Raw genomic sequence first — 21,547 nt, forward strand, 5'->3', positions numbered from 1 at the left:
TATTTATAATAACATTTATCATTATAAAATAAATTAGAAAATGCTGAATTCAACATTAACCATAAAGTCAAATAATGATAAAAACCGGGACCTTATCACAAATGTTTACAGTGTTATCTGAAGTGCAAAGAGCATTCATTATATGTTCATTATATGTGTCAATCTGAAAAGTTCAAGGTGTTGCACCCTTATCATTAAAAACAGTACTTCGTAAATGACTGCTATAAAACCTTTTTATACAATAATAATAATCATATCATTGTTTTGATTGATTGTTAACTGATTACAAAAAATTAATCTGCATAATAATGACATGGCAATAAAATAAACAAATAGAAATATCAGTAAATTGACATTTTGGCATTTAATAAGTATGTCAGGAGTTTTATTAATGTTTCAGTGTGTGTGCTTGAAATTAAGACCAAAAATGACATCAAATTAAAATAGAAAATAAAATAAAACGGGTGCAAATAGAATAAATATTGGGGAAAAAAAAAAACACTTTTGTTATTTAAGTGTAGGCCTTCTAGTTTTTGCAGCATTAGTTTTAAACCTGCACATTAAAACTCATTATCGAATACATGTACTGTTACACCCCTAAATAAAAGGTTTGCTAAATGTGGCAGCTGAAGTGCAGCGAGGGGTTTGCACATCTTTGATAAACTATGACAGTTCATATTGAAAAGAATAAGTAATAAATCCATTTGTAACAGACTCTTAAATGTGACAAGTGTCTTCAGTTTGACGTGTCGTCAGTGTGACCTTTAGCTGACTCACTAAATCACAAGTCACTCAAAAAAGCAACCGATACTATTTTTAAATAAATAAAATCTTATTTAAGTTACAACCATCATTTGTTTGTGAACTAAATCTGCCCATAAGAGGGTGAGCTGTTTGGGCCAGCTGTAGCATAATCCTTGAATGTGTTTAATAATCTGAATGAAATAAGTTATATTTAAACTGAAGTATAATGTTAAAAATAACAACAACAAACACATCTTTCTTCCTCACTACAGTTAATGTTAACATAATTTGCCATGTGTAGTTTCTGTAGGTACATTGTATGTTTACATCTGTCAGCACGCATTTACACACTTTTTATACTACACTCTCAGAAAAAAAGGTACACGGTAGTACAAATAATGTTCCTTTTCCTTTAATGTCCACTTTTATACCTTTGTAAAAGTTGTACCTTGTATAATACAGAAAAGACCTCTTATGATACCGGGCTGTACCTTTTATGGTGCAATTAAGATGAAGGTACACAATTGTTCTCATAAAAAAGGTAAATAAGTATTGGACAGCTTCTTTATTACAATAACTATGAAAATAAATATGACTGGAAAGACAAAGTGATTTCAATGTTAAAACATGAATCATCATTTGAAAGAATATGTTTAAAGAAACTCAAACTCATTCGTTATTATTCTATAATACAAAACATCTGGTAAAAAACAAAACTATAGGTACTATATAAACTAAACACTTAAGGCATTTTTAATAAACATTTGGTGAGCATTTTCTGATAAATACAGTTTTATTGTTGATATCTACACCTTTTGGCGTTTGCTTTCCACTACGCACATGAGCTGTAAAGTCCTGCACATGCAGACTGTTCATGCAGACATTTTAGTATTGTAAAACAAATGAAATTTTGTGCATATCTCGTTACAATATTTTTGCATAATTTTATTTCTGTTTTAAAATTAAGTACATTAAATGAACTTTTAAGTGATTACAAAGATATTGTGTGAAATTGGAGAAAAAAATATTTTATATTGTACATAGGATAATGTATTTCTGTAACATTTTTGTGAAAAGTGTTGTGAAATGTTTAGCAAAAAAACAGATATTTTGATTTATGGGAAAGTATTTTTCATTCTTTAAATGGAAAAGGTCCATTTACACAAAAAGAAACACATTTTAAAATATTGTTTAATAAATGTATTTGATGGTTTATATTTACTGAAAATAAATTGACACATTTTGGATAGAGCACAATGCATTTTAATAGTTCTTGAAGGAACACATTTGACACTGTTAAGGTACAAAGTGTCTTGTCACTGTAGCGATACCTTCATGGATCAGATTTGTACCTTTGATGAAGGTCAATTTTGTATCTGTAGATTTTAAAAACCGAAGGCATATTTTGGTTTCCCATCGTACAAATCATATCCTTAAGATACAATTCTGTTCCATAAAAAGGTACTGCAGTGACAAGAGTTTGTCCCTTCTTTGGTACAACATTGTACCATTTTTTTCTGATAGTGTACTACAACGTTTCTACTACAATACTACAATCATCATTTTTTCTTAATAGCAAACTTAAATTACTTTTAATGCTAATAAGATAATATCTAAAATGTTTTCTTTCAAAATAGGTCTTTAACCTTCTTATTTTCTTTTCATTCTTAAATAAATAGAAATAATTGCAGCCCTCCTTTTAATTAGCTATTTTTTTTTCATTTTATCATTTGTACACATTACACAGTTGTTGTATATGTGTGTCACTTTTAACTCCTTCATGTATGAATTATGGAAAACATAATCTAGATATTAAAACAGATAGGATATGGTGGTTAAATTGAATCCATTTTAATTTGTACAAACATCTGTTTTATATAAGTCTAATAAGTTTAATACTGTCCACATGTGGACACCATGTGGACACCATGCAACAAAAGAGCATGACCATATGAAATTATTTTTTTATGACATGCTATGCTATTTGTAAATGTCATTTATTAAGAATGACACTACAAGACAATAACAAATAAATAGAAACAATAAATGTAGCAACACAAATACAGAAACCAATTAGCAATATGATGCAACAACTTGTTATGATTTCATCCTTATCCTACTTGTTCATGTTGAATGTTCTCTTTAATGGGACAGCAACATCTGAAATGTAACATTTAGGGAACATTTTGAAGCACACAAGAAATTATTCTTAATTTGTGTGAAAAACCAGAAACATTTATGTTCATATGTTTGTTAAATGTGTAACAACTTAAAATGTAGCTGTTAAATGTTTGTTTTATCAAAGTATAGGACAATTTATAAAATATTTTGGAAAAAATAGAATAGATGTACTAGCAGGTTACAAAAATGAAGCTTGCAATGCAATCTGACTCTATTGTTGCATGATGTGGACATGTTGGTTCTTGGTGAATAAAACTGCATTTTACTCAATATAAATTTTACTTTTAATCTATTAAAATACTAGCAAATTCATCATATGTCACTATACATTGTATTTATTTATTTATTTATTTATTTATTTATTTATTTATTTATTTATTTATTTATTTATTTATTTACCTTAACTGACATCATTGTATAAAAGGTTTGCACAGACATGTCTGGAACATTTCGCACATGGCTATTGCAGTCAGCCATTTTGTATTAATAATGTTATCAAGCAACAAATATTTGGAATATTTGGAAGATAGTAACCCCAGAAATAATTAACTAATTTGCTTAGAAATAAAAATAAAAAAGCTCTTTGGAAATCAGTTTCAAGGGCAAAATTTCCCCTCAAAATAAAGTATCTTTGTTTGTGTGTGTACGTTGTATTCCTTACATTATGAAGAATCAAATGTCTACATTTTGACATCGCTTGAACATTTTGTTGGTCACCATGAAGAATCATAAATCACACAGAATGAAGTGTTTTAAAAATGTAAAATTGCTAACTGTTTCCTTTGAGGGTTGTGTTTAGGAGTAGGTGGATGGAATATACAATCTGTACATTATAAACGGTGTTGCATTATCTATGGGAAGTCCCCATAAATATAACTGTGCAAGTGTGTGTGTGTGTGTGTGTGTATGTGTGATACTTGAGTGACAGGATGGTCCTTTTTTTGTGATGTAGGGGGTGAACGGTGACATTGTCCCCCCTCTCTGTCACGTGCTGTGGAATATGCTGGCTGCTTTTGTCAGCCTGTGACTCGTTCTGCTTTTCTGGCACTTTCATACAATGGTGCCCTCATGCACTGATGTTATCAAGCCCCTCACAGTGCTACTGCTGGAACTCAGGCCTTATGGAAGCATCTTTACCTTGGACACATGGATAACGCAACCTTGAGACACATCAAGCGCTCATAGCAAGGAGGACTCCGGGAGTCAAAGATCAGGTGACTTTATTATTATTTTTTCGACCTGTGTATTAGTTTTTTTGTTTTTTTCTTGGCTTGTATATGCATAAGTGTATAAACAAAATATGAAAGTCTGAGGTCATAGAGCTGGGCGATATGACAAAAATCTCATATCCTGAAAAAAAAAAAAAAAAAAAAAAAAAAAAAAATATATATATATATATATATATATATATATATATATATATATATATATATATATATATATATATATATATATATATGTTCACAATATAGTTTTTTCTATTTTTTATTTTCGACCACATGTAAAGCACTGTTTCTTTTTTACATGTTAAAAAAGCATGTTACATGTGGTCATACGTGAATTTATTTGGAATTTAGGGCAGGTCTTTGATTAAAAGTGTAAAAATATAAAATAAATGTATCGCTAACTAATATGCAAAGTGTAAACATTGGACTTCCAAGATTGTAACTTTCTCACGATTTTGTTATTCATGTTTCTGTCTACATCCCTGTATTGCCATGTAATATTGCACTCTTTATTCATAATATTGCAAAATTATGAAAAAGTATTACTGTAAACAATGCATTTTGTGACACATCGAAATAAGCGATAGAGCATAATATAAAATGATAGTCTGAAGAAACAATGCTTAACTAAAACAGTATAAAAATTATGATGCAAAGTACCAAAAAAAGTATTAATGATATTGATCATGTGACGGCTGGATGTTCTTGGATTCACTTAAGCTCAAGATGCTCCTTGGATAGCAATTTTTCTTATACCATGATTATCAGGTTCTGCTAAAGTGTAATTATGTATTATTGCATATATTCATTATTTTTAATATTCATTATCCTTGTTCATGGAGATCAAGTGCTGCTTGCATAAAAGCAACAGATAGCATATTTATAAAATACATGATCATTTTGCAATTTTAATTCTTTCTCAGATTATTGATTGTGTTGTATATTTTCTTGTATATATTGGTTTACCTAATATCTGGGGGCAATACTGATGCAGCGTCACACAATAGATGAATTAATAAGAAGCATTTAAAACACATTGCATTTAAAGATTATTACATACATAAATCTTGGTCTTATTTTATATGCAATAAGAATACATAAATCCATTTTGATAGGCCTAAATATTTTTTGGAGTGTATTTGTAATGGATTTGTACATAATAGAGCAGCAGAACTTACAGAAAGTGTCAACATTTCTTTAAATCTTACGGTTTGATCATGAATGACTCTTATGGGCTGATTGTAATTTGGTGCTGCCATTGATGCAGGATGTCTCTGAGAACAGAAGGGGTCCAGTGTGCTGGTGTTGCTGTGGAGTTTAACAATGATAATGACAGAGAATCACCTGTGGTCAAAGCCAGGAATATACCACGTATGTTTGTTTTACTTAAATATGTGTTGTTGTTGTTGTTGTTATTGTTGTTTTATACTGTATTACTGCTTTATTATTACCATATATATGACTACACAGTAAAAAATTGTACTAACTTAATATTTCTGACCTTGACCTCTGCTCTGTCGACTTTTGATGTTGAAATTTCAACTGCGCACTTTAGCAAAGCGATTTTTATTGACATTTTATTAGTTTGAAGCAATATATCGTATAATAAATACTATATGCACTGTAAAATATATCCGTAAATTAAGAGCTCTCCATATTTTGAGATCCATGTTTTGTTTAGTTTTTTTATTCTTTATTTACGCTTTTAAATTGCATTATGGGGCCTAAATCCTTCTACCAACAACTTTTCACCTTGAAAAGTTTGAAAAAGGGACTTTATTAACATTTTGACTCATTTAAAGTGATATGTTGTCTGGGTTGGTGGTGTATATTACGGTACAAAAACCAAAGCTGCCAGTACACTTGTTTCTCTGTATAATATTTCTTACACATTATATTATTTCAAGCAACTAAAACATCAATAAATGTCACTTTGTTAAACTGTAGCGTGGGATTTTCTATATCAAAAGTTGACAGAGCAGAGATCAACAACCCATAAGCCAATTCACAACCACAAATTAACTCACAGATTTTTTTCTGTGTAGATTATTGAGTTGGTAAAATAACAGAAAAATGACAGGCAGTTTATTACCAGGCAGGCTTGTTATCACGTCAAATTATTTGAAATGTCAATTAAAGTCATTTATTTTTCAAACTTATTAATGTCAACAGCTGCATAAAGAATGAAAACAAACATAAATCACAAAATACAGAAAACTGCAGATATTTTTACAGTGTATACTGTTATTTCACTCGATAATTTTAGAAACTGCCATTTTTAAACTGCTTGACTTTTAAAAATGACAAAAAATATATGATTTTATGTATACAAAGCGAGGTGTATCATTTTTTGATGTCACATTTTCTGTGACAAAAATGTAATTAGATTGGATTTGATTCAACGTCACTGTCACTACACATGTAGGGTGCAGGGTATCGAAATGCAATTTGAATCTAACCAGAGTGCAAATCTTAATTCTGTAAAAATTGAATTATTTTTAATCTCTGATAATCTAAATTTTCTATACTCTTGGCACTATCCAAAAATGTTTGAATCATCCAAACTATATTTGAACTATTGTTTCATTAACAAGCCTTTCAAGGTTTTTTAGACCAAATATTTAGAATGAATTAGAATGAGAAAAAAATGATACATTTTTAAAATAGGTGCACATGACTAAATTAAAGTCCTCAATTCTTCCTCCATCATAAACGCAAATGACAAGAGCAACCAGTTTAGTTCTTCAATGTTATATTTCCACCTGGTATCTCAGTTCATTTGTGCTAAATGTTAATTTAACAGATAGTGTCAGTTATATGACCACATGTGAGCCATAGTACATGAATGTTTGCATCTGGTGTGTTTTAAAGTGTCTCATGACCATTTGTGCTCAGATTTTGTTAAAACACATACCTCATGCTTACTCTCAGTATTACACTCTCAGCATTATACACTAGAGAACTATTCAATAAATGAACATGTTATACAATTTATACCAAGCTGGAAAGCAATTAATAGAGTCTTAAAATATTTTTTCCACTTATAATGTTATCAAGATGTTTACATGTAAAAACACCATCATTTTGTAGGTGTGTAACAATAACCACCCCCATGGTTTGGTTTGATTTGTGATGGTTTAGTATTGTTTGCTGTGAGAGCAGTGCGGCAACAGCATTTTAAAGATTACTAGATTCATTTTTTACTTATTATGTCTTATGTCTTAATATCAAACTTTTCAAAAACGAACTCTTTTTAAAAAATGTTTTATTAATCTACAAAATTCAAAAAAATATATATATTAGCCATCTTATGAAATGGTTATTGTTTTTCAAATAGTTCCCAGTATATTTCTTCTATTATGTTTTTCTTCTGGAGAATATTTCAAAACTGAAATATTATTAGCCACTTTTTATCAGTTACTGAACAAACCACCATTGTGCAATGTCTTGCCTGATTAACTTAACGTGACCTAATTTCCAGAGTTAAGGCTTTAAATTGCACTTTAAGCTGAATACTAGCATGGTGCAAAAGAACTATGTACTGTCATAACAGCAAAGAAAAAAGAAATTTGTTTTTATTATTATTATTATCATAATCATAATTATTATTATTATTATTATTATTATTATTATTATTATTATTATTATTAAAAATATTACAGTTTAAAAAATTGTAATATAGAGTTGCATATTTTTAAAACTTTTCTTTCAGATTATGGACCAAAGTTTGTTTGCATTTATGTTTGATAGACTACATCCTCCACAGAAAAAAACTATAGTGACCATGTGAGTGTTCCTCAAAACAGTTACTCACACTTACAGTATGTGGTGTGACATTACTGTCAGATCCAATGTAAATATACTGTAGTTGACACAGCATCATCTTTAGTTTCAAACTTTAGCAAAAACTATGTTTGTAAACAAAAAAAAAAACAAACAAAAAATCGTACTGACATTGGTAAACATAAAGGGATAGTTTAGCCAAAAATAAAAATTTACTCACTATTTAATCACCCTTAAGTGGTTACAAACCTTACACCCAAAATACTATGGGAGTTAATGGTAAGAAATTTCCAGCTTTCTTCAAAATATATTTTTTAGTGTTCAACAGAAGAAAGAAACTCATGAAGGTTTGAAATGATGATTTAATTTTTATTTTGGGGTAAACTGTCCCTTTAAAAGCACCAAAATATTCCAATGATGTAAATAAACTTTTTAATTTGTCATTAAAGGAAGCTTTCATCAAACACATCACCGTTGTGTCATGCAGGGAATATTGACTTTATAAGGAAACTTATTCTTAATAGGTTGCATATTTTTTCTGCAGCTTTTTAAAATATTTTTTTATCATTAAAATCGTGGCCTTTTACAGTGTATTTTTAGGAGTGTGTAAACTTTGCTTCATGGAAGAAATAAGTATTGAGTTTAAAGCAGTATAATGAGAGAACTTTCATTTTGGGGTGAAATATCCCTTTAAAATAAAAGGTAATTCATTTAAGACATTGTGTTTAGAGAAACGTATTTTGTGTGCAACTTTAGAACAGACTTGCAAACTCTTTTTTTTTTGCTGTCTGGTATGAAACAGTCTGTTTATTCTACAACAAATGCATACAGCATGCAAGAAATCAATACTTCAAGACCCCTTTTTAATTTAGGATCAGCCCTCATCTACCTCAAGGGTCCCAAGTTCCTCATCTATGTGAGTGGAGCGTTATCTATGTGGGTAAGGAGATCTGCAATGCTGACACACAGTAAGCTGGGCATGAGCTCTGGCAGACTATTTCTTGTTTTTTTTTTTTTTTCTTACTATAAGAAAAGCACACAAAAGATGACGTGATATTTCAAGCTGATTGTCTCTTTTCATGTGCCAGGGTGATCGCATGTGGCATTTTGCCATCTCTGTCTTTCTGATTGAGCTGTATGGACATAATCTACTGTTAACTGCCGTCTTTGGACTAGTGGTAGCCGGATCGGTGCTTTTATTAGGGGCCTTGATAGGAGACTGGGTCGATCGCAACCCAAGGAACAAAGGTAAAAGAAGTGATGCATTTATAAATGTCAGTTTTTTGTTGATTAAAATAAAAGTTCAATAGAAGGGTACCAAAAATGTTGTTAATATATACAGTTGACGTCAAAATTAATAGACCCCCCCCATAAATATTTCCCAAATAATGTTTAACAGAGCAATGCAATTTTCACAGTATGTCTGATAATATTTTTTCTTCTGGAGAAAGTCTTATTTGTTTAATTTCGGCTAGACAAAAAGTAGTTATTAATTTTTTTAAAAACATTTTAAGGTCAAAATTATTAGCCCCTTGAAGCTATATTTTTTCAATAGTCTAGAGAACAAACCATCGATATACAATAACTTGCCTAAATACCCTAACCTGCCTATAACCTAATTAACCTAGTTAAGCCTTTAAATGTCACTTTAAGCTGTATAGAAGTGTCTTGAAAAATATCTAGTCAAATATTATTTTCTGTCATCATGGCAAAGAAGATAAAATAAATCAGTTACTAGAAATGAGTTATTAAAACTATTATGTTTAGAAATGTGTTGGAAAAATCTTATCTCCGTTAAACAGAAATTGGGGGAAAAATAAACGGGGGCTAATAATTCAGGGGGGCTAATTATTCTAACTTCAACTGTTTATATCTCTCTATATAAACATTTTAGTGTATATATCTATATATATATATATATATCTATATATCTATATATATATATCTATATATCTATATATAAATATATATATATAGATATATAGATATATATATATAGATATAGAGATATATATATATATATATATATATATATATATATATATATATATATATATATTAAGCATCCTAATTTCATCTGTATTCTTCTCTACAGTGGCCCATGCATCCCTGTTCATTCAGAACATTTCAGTGACCGTCTGCAGCATTGTGCTAATGTTAGTTTTCTCATACAAAAAATGGATTGAGGAAATCTGGGATGGGTGGCTAACTGTAAGTTTCTCCTTAATTAATACCTTTCAGGATTCAGGTCAAAATCTTCTGTCTAGAGTAGCACTGTGTATCTTCAATCTCTCTCTAACCCCTGCTGAACATAAGCATTCCCACTGCAATGACATAACATACATAGTAACTTGTTGCATCACACAACTCACACAAGGTGGTTTGTTATACGGTGGTGATCATCCTGGCAGATGTGGCGAACCTCGCCAGCACAGCTCTCACCATTGCCATCCAGAGGGATTGGATAGTAGTGATCACAGGCTACAACCGTGGTCACCTCGCAGGTATGACATCTTACTTCTCTTCGCATAATGGTAATCTGTTAATTGAACTCGCAGTGGAAATCAAAATTAGCAAACAACGTACAATTTCCTAAATTTCAACACCACTGCTTAGTGGTGTTTGAAGCTATTATAACAGCAGTGAAAGAGTAGTTTTAAGCATTTTTCAGGTCCTCCCAGCTATTGGTGTTAATACCAATACCAATGTATACCCTTGTATGGGAAGCGACAGTGTAAAGCCATTTTCAGATCTCTCCAGAGGTGGTCAATAGGATTTAGATCTGTCCACTCAAGGACATTCACCGAGTTGTTGTGAAGCCACTCCATATTTTAGCAGTTTGTTTTTGGTCATTGTCCTGCTGGAAGATAAACTGTCGCTCCAGTCTGAGGTCAAGAGCACACTGAAACAGGTTTTCATTCAGGATGTCTTTGTACATTGCTGCATTCATCTTTCCCTCTATCCTGACTAGTCTTCCAGTTCCTGCTGCTGAAAATCATCCCCACAGCAGAAATGTTTCTGTAACCTTCACCAGCCTTGTGCCTCGAGACAACCCTGTCTCAGAGATTTACAGACAAGTCTTAATTTACTTTACAGTCTTCATGCTTGGTTTGTGCTTTGTCATGCACTGTCAACCCCTGGGACCTTATATAGACAGGTGTATGCCTTTTCAAATCATGTCCAATCAACTGAATTTACCACAGGTGAACTCCAATTAAGCTGCTGAAACATCTCATGAATGATCAGTGGAAACAGAATGTACCTGAGCTCAATTTATAGCTTCACTTGTGAATACTTATGTACATGTGATTTTTCAGGGTATTTATTTTTAATAAATTTGCAACAATTTCAAAAAAACTTTTTTCACATTATCATTATGGGGTATTGTGTGTAGAATTTTGAGGAAATAAATGAATTTAGTCCATTTTGGAATAAGACTGTAACATAAAAAAAATGTGGAAAAGTGAAGCGCTATGAATACTTTCCGAATGCACTGTATACAGTAGGTGTAAATACCCTGCTACTTGTTATTGAGGATGAAATAATAAAACAAAACATTATAATTCCTTCATTAACCATTAAAAACTTGCTAACAATCTAATTTTATGTTATTCCATTATGAATATTTATTTGTTCAGAATGAGACATTTGATTAGCTTTTATTAAACACGTCTTGTCCTGTGTTGTTTTAACGAATGCCATTACAATCTGTGTTTCATTTATTAATTTGTTTGCATATTTTGAGATTTATTTCATATTCTAAAAAAAACTAAAGGATTTAGAAATCAAACATTCTTTTTACCCCAACGCAGTTTAATTGGGCAAAATAAAGGCTAAAGAACTTAATTCTTATATTTGCTTAATTTTTGCAGACTAGGGCTATGCTTCTCACCATGTATTGTATTTTTTCTAAAACATACAGTAGTGTAAAAGCATGTTTATTATTAAGAAAACCAAAACAACCAAACAAAATTATATTTTAACAAAGTTATAACCAAGAAACCCACTACAGTCAGTGACCTGTGGAAGAGACAGAAGAAGAGCGATCAGCCTCACAACCAGGGGCAGATTTAGGGACTTGGGGGCCATAAGCAAATCCAGTCATGTGTACCAAAAGTTTTAAATGCACCTTTTATACTTAATTTTTTAATATATATTTTGATGTTTTTTTCTTTTAAATCACATGATGTTCTTTTCTACATTTTATCTTGATGCAAAATAATAATAGCATGTAAAGCATCTTGTAATATCTTGTAAAACTTTTGAAAAGATTTGTTTTCTTAAAATGAATTCACAACTAAAAGTAATAAATGAACTATTTCGTTTTTTAAAACTAAATCTTTACTGATTTGACTTCTGGACTGGTCCAAGATTGAGGGTAGGGGACACAAATAAAAAATTTTAGACTCTCGCCATACAAAATATGATAGAAAACAATGTAATTTATAATTCTAGGTATTTATTTGGGGGCCCTCAGATTTCTTGGGGTCCTAAGCGACCGTTTACCTCGCTTATTACTTAAATTCACCCCTGCTCACAGCAATGTGAGAAACAAGTCTTGTAAAGCAGATGTGCTGAAGACATTCAAGGCAAGGGCCTGTACACGTCCTTCTCATTTTCTTCAATGATGACGATTCATTTCATTAATTCATTTTCTTTTCAGCTTAGTCCCTTTATTAATCTGGGGTCACCACAGCCAAATGAACCGCCAACTTATCCAGCATATGTTTTACGCAGAGGATGCCCTTCCAGCTGCAAACCATCACTGGGAATCATCCATTCACACTCATTCACACACATACACTACGGACAATTTTAGCTTACCCAATTCACCTATACCACGTCTTTGGACTTGTGGGGGAAACCGGAGCATCTAGAGGGAACCCACATGAACACGGGGAGAACATGCAAACTCCACACAGAAATGCCAACTGACCCAACTGAGGCTCAAACCACCAACCTTCTTGCTGTAAGGGGACAGCGCTACCCACTGTGCCACCCCGACGTTTAATTTATTTAGAAAAGAATTTAGAAATATTTTAATAATTGTTCTCTAAGTTTGATATCCACTGTAGGTCATTTAAAAGTGCTTACAAACATGCATGTTCAACAACTGCATTCTTAACATCATAATTAGTCATTTAACAAATTATACAGTAGCGCAATGTTAGCATGATGTTAAACTAATGCTACAATGCTATAGTAAGCACACATGCACATTAACCCCCAAATAACAATTTTTTAATTTCTTCCTGATGTAGGAATGAATGCTACGATGAGGCGGATTGATCAGGTGACCAACATCCTGGCTCCCCTGGCGGTGGGTCAGGTAATGACCCTGGCCTCTAATGTGGTTGGCTGTGGCTTCATCTTAGGATGGAATGTGGTGTCCCTCATTGTAGAGTTCATCTTCCTCTCCAGAGTCTACCGTATTGTACCTGCACTGTCCGTCAAACCACCAGCAATGGAACATCAAAGCTATCTAGAGAAGAAAAGAGAAAGAAGATGTCTAAAAGGTAATTTTTCTGTGCATAAACTAGTGTCCAAAAATTCTAAACAGTTTCTTTCCTAGACTTCAAATAATATTATTAACCATGTAATTAGTCCACATGTCCATGCATGAATAGAGCAGGGTAAACATCAGCAAGTCCAACTCACATATAGAATTACCAGAACAGATCCAAAAAATCAGCCATAAACATTTACAAATAATGATGAGTTAATTTAATTGGCAGAGACACAGCTGGTTACCATGGACCATGACTAAATACTTCAAAAAGATATTAAATAGGAGATAGGAAGAGTTGGGAAAGTTGGAGGGAGTATATAATTGGCATGCAGCGAAGCAGGACCAGATGTATGAATTTAACTAGACTTGTACTGTACATGTCATGAACATGGATGATGGATGGATGGAATGATTAATGGATGGGTGGAAAGACTGGTGGATGAAATAAGCACTGGGTGGATGGAATGAGTAATTTATGGATGGATGGATGGATGGATAGATGGATAAAATAAGTGATCAGTGGGTTGATGAATAAATAGATAGATGTAAACAATTGGGCTGGTGGATGAATGGATGAGTGAATGGATGGATGAAGTAAATGCTTGATGGATTAATGAATATACTTTATAAACTGATGTAATGACCCCGCTGTAAACCCTAATAAGTTGAGACTACTCAAATGATTTGAGGAAAGTGATTCACTCAGTTCGTTTGAGTAATGGGAAATTGACAACTCAATTAATTGAGTTGACCAAATGTGGTCTCTTCATTGAATTAACTTAAATTTTTAATACCAGATTATTTAAAATGGCTAATAGACTAAACTTACAAATTTTTCCGCTTTTACATTCTTTACTTACTTACTACCAAGGGCGTTTATATTTAAGTTAATATTTAGCCGCACCATGTTCGTGTTTCATAACAACCAAGTTTTATGAGGTGGGTTATTAGCCCAATGCTCAACCACTAACCTGGAGGACCAAGCCATAACACATGCACTACTGACAATTTAGTTTACCAAATTCACTTATAGTGCATGTCTTTGAACTGTGGGGGAAACCGGAGCACCTGGAGGCAATCCACGCAAACACGGGGATAACATAGAAACTCCACACAGAAATGCCAACTGACCCAGCCGGGATTTGATCCAGCAATCTTCTTGCTGTGAGGCGACAGTGCTATCCACTGCACCACCGTGTCACCCCATGCATGTATATCAGTTAAGAGAAATGTATATAAGCATTTAAATATCTACTTACTAATTTTACTTTTCTCTTTCGTCAGACAGGTTCAGGTAATTTCAGCATCACAAGCAAAATGACCACCTTGTGCCATTTAACATATATCGACCAATCAGCGTAGTTGTCAAGGCGGAATTTCAAGCGCAACCAATCATTTTAAACAGAGAATGGTGAATCGTTTGAAGAAATAAAAATGTTAAGCGAGAACTTAAAATATTAATTAAAAGTTTTTTGCTGCCTAAAGAGTAAGTTAAACACACCTGTTTAAGTTTTGACGACAAAACTTGGTATTTTAAGTAATGTTAAGTTAAAATCTTTCGTAATGACAACAGCTGGGTTTACAGTGTATTGGATGAGTGAATGAAATTAATGATGGAGGACTGGAAAAAATGAATGGACGAAACAACCGATGGAGGATGGATGAATGGAATGAGTGATGAATAAATGGACAAATGGATGAATTAGTAGAAGAAATGATCAGTGGATAGATGTGTGGATGGAAATGGCTGATTTAAGGCTGAATGGATTAACTAAGGGATGGATGTATTAATGGATTGATTAGAAATGGATGAATGCATGTATTTATGAAACAAGCAATGGATGGCTGATTGGATGAAAGGAAAAAAACAACAAAACAATATAATGAGCAGAAGAACAAACAAAAACAATAAAAAAGGGAAAAAAAACAATAAAAAGAATGAAAGAAAGATAGAACGCACAATTACCAACAATAAGAGAAGGACAGATTAATCAATATTCATAACTTCACAACATTTCACATTGACTAAATATACAATACAAACTTCCTTTATTCAGGCAGAACCTCATCATGTCCAGCACCATCCATCTCAGAGGAAACCTCCAGCGGCCTGCATTTACAAAAAAAGACCAGAATTCCCATGTGCATCCAGCGTCTGCGTGGGCTCCTTAGCACCTGCCGAGAGGGATGGAGGGCGTACTACAGACAGCCTGTTTTCCTAGCCGGCCTGGGCCTAGCATTTCTATACACCACAGTACTGGGTTTCGACTGCATCACAACGGGTTATGCCTACACGCAAGGCATAAGCGGCTCCCTGCTCAGCATTCTGATGGGCGTATCGGCGGTGGCGGGGCTTTTGGGCACTGTCCTGTTCACAAAGCTGCGGAAAGCATTCGGCCTGGTCAACACTGGGGTCATTTCCAGCGCTCTACACATGCTTTGCCTGTTGCTTTGTGTGTGCTCTGTGTTTGCCCCCGGGAGCCCCATAGACCTCAGCATACTCAATATGGGGAATGTGTCGGATGTGGGTGGGATGACTGGAGGTCATCAGAGGCACGGATACCGATTGCGGGGAGGTATCAATCAGCCTCTGCTGCCCGACCGTTCCTCCATTCACTGGACCAATAACACTGTGTTGTTTGAGAATGCGCCGGCAGGGACAGAACCAGAGTCTTATATCTCCATCATACTGCTGTTTCTTGGAGTCATAACAGCTCGAGTTGGTGAGTGGACATATGCTTTATAATATTCATTTATTAAAAATAAATGCAATTCATACTGATATTTGTAAAAAATATTTTTGAATATTTAGCTGAAATACATTTTAAAATATATGCTGATTTGCTGCATAATATATTTACATTTATAATCTTTTTGGAAAAACTGTCAAACACATGTTTGGGGGATTATTTGATGAATAAAAAGCTTTAAAATAAGTATTTAATAAAAATAAAAAATAACAAATTATTTGTAACATTATATTCATTCATTCATTCATTTTCTTTTCGGTTTAGTCCCTTTATTAACCTGGGGTCACCACAGTGGAATGAACTGCCAATTTATCCAGCACATGTTTTGCACAGCGGATGCCGTTCCAGCTGCAACCCATCACTGGGAAACACTCATACACTCTCGTTCACACACATAGACTACAGACAATTTTCAGCTTACCCAATTCACCTGAACCGCATGTCTTTGGACTGTGGGGGAAACCCACACACACACACATAAGTATTCACAGCCTTTGCAGTGAACCTCTAAATGGTTTCATCAGCTTAATTGGAGTTCACCTGTGGTAAATTCAGTTGATTGGACATGATTTGAAAAGGCATTCACTTGTCTATATAGATCCCAGGGTTGATAGTGCATGTCAAAGAACAAATTAAACATGAAGACAAAGGAATTGTCTGTAAATCTCTGAGACAGGGTTGTCTCGAGGCACAAGGCTGGGGAAAGTTACAGAAAAATTTCTGCTGCTCTAAAAGTTCCAATGAGCACAGTGGCCTCCATCATCCATATGTGGAAAATGTTTGGAACCACCAGGACTCTTCCTAGAGCTGGCTGGCCATCTAAGCTGAGTGATCGGGGGACAGGGGCCTTCTTCAGGGAGGTGATCAATAACACGAAAGTCACTCTGTCCGAGCTCCAGCGTTGTTTTGTGGAGAGAGGAGAACCTTACAGAAGGACAACCATCTGTGCAGCAATCCACCAATCAGGCCTGTATGGTAGAGTGGCCAGACGGAAGCCACTCCCTGCCTGGAATATACCAAAAGGCATCTGAAGGACTCTCAGACCATAAGAAACAAGATTCTCTGGTCTGATGAGACTAAAACTGAACTCTTTAGAGTGAATACCAGGTGTTACGTTTGGACAAAACCAGGCATCGCTCATCACCAGGGTAGTACCATCCCTACAGTGAAGCATGGTGGTGGCAGCATCATGGTGTGGGAATGTTTTTCAGCAGCAGGAACTGGAAGACTAGTCAGGATAGAGAAAAAGATGAATGCAGCAATGTACAGAGACATCCTGAATGAAAACCTGCTTTAGAGTGCTCTTGACCTCAGGCTGGGGCGACGGTTCATTTTCCCAGTACAATGACCCAAAGTACACCGCCAAAAATCAATGGAGTGGCTTCACAACAACTCGGTGAATGTCCTTGAGTGGCCCAGCCAGAGCCCAGATCTAAATCCTATTGAACATCTCTGGAGAGATCTAAAAATGGCTGTTCAACGTCCCTTGCCATCCAAACTGATGGAGCTTGAGAGGTACTGCAAAGAAGAATGGGCAAAAATTCCCAAAGACAGGTGTGCCAAGCTTGTGACATCATATTCAAAAAGACTTGAGGCTGTAATTGCTGCCAAAGGTGCATCAACAAAGTATTAAGCAAAGGCTGTGAATATTTATGTACATGTGATTTTTCAGGTTTTCTGTTTTTAATAACTTTGCAACAATTTCAAAAAAATATTTTTTCTCATTGTCATTGTGGGGTTTTGTGTGTAGAATTTTGAGGAAATAAATGAATTTAATCCATTTTGGAATAAGGCTGTAACATCAAAAAATGTAGAAAAAGTGAAGCGCTATGAATACTTTTCAGATGCGCTGTATAAAGTAGTAAGGGGGAAAAACAGTACTTTCAGGTCATATTTGTTTTATTCACAAATACTTTTCACATTGTTTGGACCAACCAACATGTAAAAACATGCAAAATTTTTTTATATAAAACAGGAAATGAGGAGACCTCTTAAAATCTTTTGAAGCATCAAATAATCGAAACTTTTTAAGAGAAGGCAGGTTTAATTCTAGTTATATTATATTCTAAAACTCAGTAAGAAATGCTGTTATTTAGAAGAGATATTAAATCAGCATACATTTCTAACCAACATAAGATAAAAAAATGACTACTATTTTGCAGGTCTGTGGTCATTTGACCTGACAGTGACTCAGCTCCTGCAGGAGAGCATCTGTGAATCAGAGCGAGGGGTGGTGAACGGTGTACAGAGCTCCATGAACTACCTGATGGACCTGCTGCACTTCCTCATGGTCATTGCTGCGCCTCAGCCACAACACTTCGGCATCCTTGTCATCATCTCCGTCCTGTTCATTTTCACGGGACACACCATGTACTTCCTGTATGCCAGGAAAGCCAAGAGGAAACCACGTACAAACACTTGAGCAACACTGATCTGTTTGTTGCTCACCAGCTTGTGACTGTGTCTCCATTCCTGTGCTGTTTTCAGCTGCACTTACACAAAAGTCACTCTATCCAGAACACTATACTGAAAAACAAAAAAAAAAAAACAAAGCTGTTGCTGTGATCTCTTATAACTGGAATAAACAAAAAGGGTTTGGCAGCAGCGCAGTACTCAGGTCAACAAAATCAGGAAACAGCGCCTCCTGCTGACAGGAAAAAGAAATTCATCAGTATCAGAGACCTTGTTTGCAAGTGGATGATTCTAAAAACAGGTCTAAATGGCATCTGAAATAAGGTTGTCCACTTTTGAATATGCATTTGTTTGGGTTAGAATTGTGGTGTAGATACTCATTCGGGAAAATGCATTCAAAAAGCCACTAGCAACAATAAACTCTTGGCCAACTAACTTCATTCTTAAAAGAACACTGCCCTTAGGCTCCTTTCACAAGTCTTGTAAAGTTAAACCGTTGAGTTTTATCAGTTTTGAATCCATTCAGCTGATCTCCGGGTCTTGCAGGAGCACTTTTAGATTAGTTTAGCATAAATCATTGAATCAGATTAGACCAATTGCATCTCACTCAAAAATTAAAAAAAAGAATTTTCCTATTTTAAGCTTCTGTAGGTACATCATGTACTAAGACCAACGGAAAATGAAAAGTTATTTTCTAGGCCAATATGACTTGGGATAACTATCATTGCGTCATAATAGTCAAGAAACATTGTTGCCATACCATTGGCTGCTGCAGTCGCAAAGTTATTATGTAGCCCCTAAACTTGGTTAGTCATGGTACAGCAGCAAGGTTCCTTGATTATTTCACTGGAATGAGAATATAGTTCCTAGACATATTGACCTAGAAAATAGCAACATTGCATTTTCCGTCTGTCATAGTACATAATGTAACTACAGAAAAGTAAAACTTTAAATAGGTAAATTATTGAAACTCTTTGATCTATGCTAAGCTATGCTAAATATGCTAAAATGTTTAACTCTAGTGGGGTTGAGCCTATTTTTTAAAGTAGTGTTCCTTTAAACACTACAAAACATGTTGTCGAAATGCGCTAAACAAACTGGGTAAACTTGCCATCAATAATCATAAGTTTTGTTTGAAAGTTTAAAAGCCCTGCTGAAAAATCCAGCTTAAACCAGCCTAGCTATTTCTAGCCTTGTCTTAGCTGGTCAGGCTGGAAATGACCAGCTAAAACCATCTAAAACCAGCTTGACCAGCCTGGTTTAAGCTGGACATAGCTGGTTTTGACTGGGCTCCCAATGAAATGAAATGGAAATGGCTGGAAACCAGCCTGGAAATGGGTAGAAAACCCCTCTAAAACCAGACTGGTCAACCAGCTAAAACCAGCCAACCAGCCTAGGCTTGTTTAAGCAGTTTTTTTCAGTAGGGAGTGTCAACATGTCGCATAATGTTTGAATTAGTTCAGTAGGTAGAGAGTAGATAGTCTTTGGTGGCTGTTTGAATGTGTTCGATATTGTGAATATCTACAATACAGGCTTGTTTACACCTGATATTAACAGTGCAAAAGGAGATCTTGGAAATGCTAATATTAGCCTCGTAGCAATAAAAGCCTACGTCCCACCCTGCAAATGCACCATCCAAAGCCATGCCTCCTGAACAAATAATCACACATCGCGTAACTTTTTCCAAAGATAAAACTTTGTAGTACAGTTAGTAATTAATATTAATAGCAAACTTATAAAAAGAAGGTAGGTTGTTGATGTTTACCTGCCATTCTCTGTCTAAACCGCATCTGTGGATGCAAGTAATGATGTAATCTGTAATCACATATGAAATCACATAATTTGACAAAATATATTAGGAAACAAACATTTTGATTGGACAAACTTTACTTATTCCTACATCTTCCACATACTATTATAATACATAGAAATACTTTTGGACCACTTAATTTAATTATTGCTTTTAGAATGTGAAGAGACTGTTAACCAGGGTAACAAAAATAGTTTTTGAAGACAATCACCTATGCTACCCTAAAAATATGTATTTTTTGTAGATCTGATCACAAATGGAAAATCCGATCAACCAAAATGCTTAATACCAGCTGTAAACAGGCCCCTAAAAGTTAATAAGTGCCTTAAAATGCACAGTATTACCACAAGAACATGACTAAACACAGCTGACACAACATGTTTTCATTGATCATTAGCCAGGCAAACACCTTTTTTGTAAATCTTCTCACATTTGTCAGCAAACCAGCACAATGCCACCAGGAGTTTTTTTTAATAAAATATCAGTAAATGTCTCTATTTTTTCAACATTACTTGGTTTCTGAATAAAGCACACACACTACAAATCTCGTCCAACAGACAAAAGCTGTTTTTTTACAGCATATAAGGAGACTATCTTTTTCTTTTTTGTGCTTTTGACTGAATGATTAATCTTTTAGTTTGATCCCTAACTTTTCAAGTGAAAAATTAGTGAGTTTTAACAAGACCGTGGACTTTAATGTATCTGTTGCATGTTTATATAATTATTATGTCAAGGTCTTTTAACGGACTACTATAACTGAGTGTTCTTTAGAGTTCAAAATGAATGAAGACAGAATCTTACCTCAGCACTTAACTGTTATGTTTTGAACTCTAGCTTCAACTTATTTGTGGAAGGTAACTACAGAAGTAATGGTAAATAGATACGTACAGTATTCAGACTGAATTTCACCTGTTTCATTTGTGTTAATAATATATTATATGGATTATGAGACAGTTTGTTTCACTGAATATTTTTTCTGCTGATGTGTAATGTTAAATGTTGTTTGAAGACTCTTTAAGTGTCAGACAGTTCAATGAAAACCAATAAAATTGCTTTCAGAAGGCATGCCGAACAGTAAATTTGGTTTAATGGAGCAGTGTTTTTTGTTGAAATACAGTGGGTATAGAAAAGA

General features: G+C 34.1%; 1 protein-coding gene across 1 annotated transcript; it reads left to right on the forward strand.

Moving 5' to 3' along the window:
• Positions 1-5,419: 5,419 nt before the first annotated feature.
• On the forward strand, positions 5,420-21,482 carry si:ch211-254p10.2 (solute carrier family 40 member 1). Its single transcript, XM_056476110.1, has 8 exons — positions 5,420-5,522; positions 8,807-8,874; positions 9,023-9,182; positions 10,030-10,145; positions 10,312-10,438; positions 13,196-13,450; positions 15,501-16,166; positions 18,356-21,482. Exons 1-8 carry the CDS (start codon positions 5,420-5,422, stop codon positions 18,613-18,615), a joined length of 1,755 nt encoding a protein of 584 aa, XP_056332085.1. The 3' UTR covers positions 18,616-21,482.
• The last annotated feature ends 65 nt before the right edge of the window (positions 21,483-21,547 follow it).

This window comes from Danio aesculapii, chromosome 16 (assembly GCF_903798145.1).
Source record: "Danio aesculapii chromosome 16, fDanAes4.1, whole genome shotgun sequence".
Classification (NCBI taxonomy): Eukaryota; Metazoa; Chordata; class Actinopteri; order Cypriniformes; family Danionidae; genus Danio; species Danio aesculapii.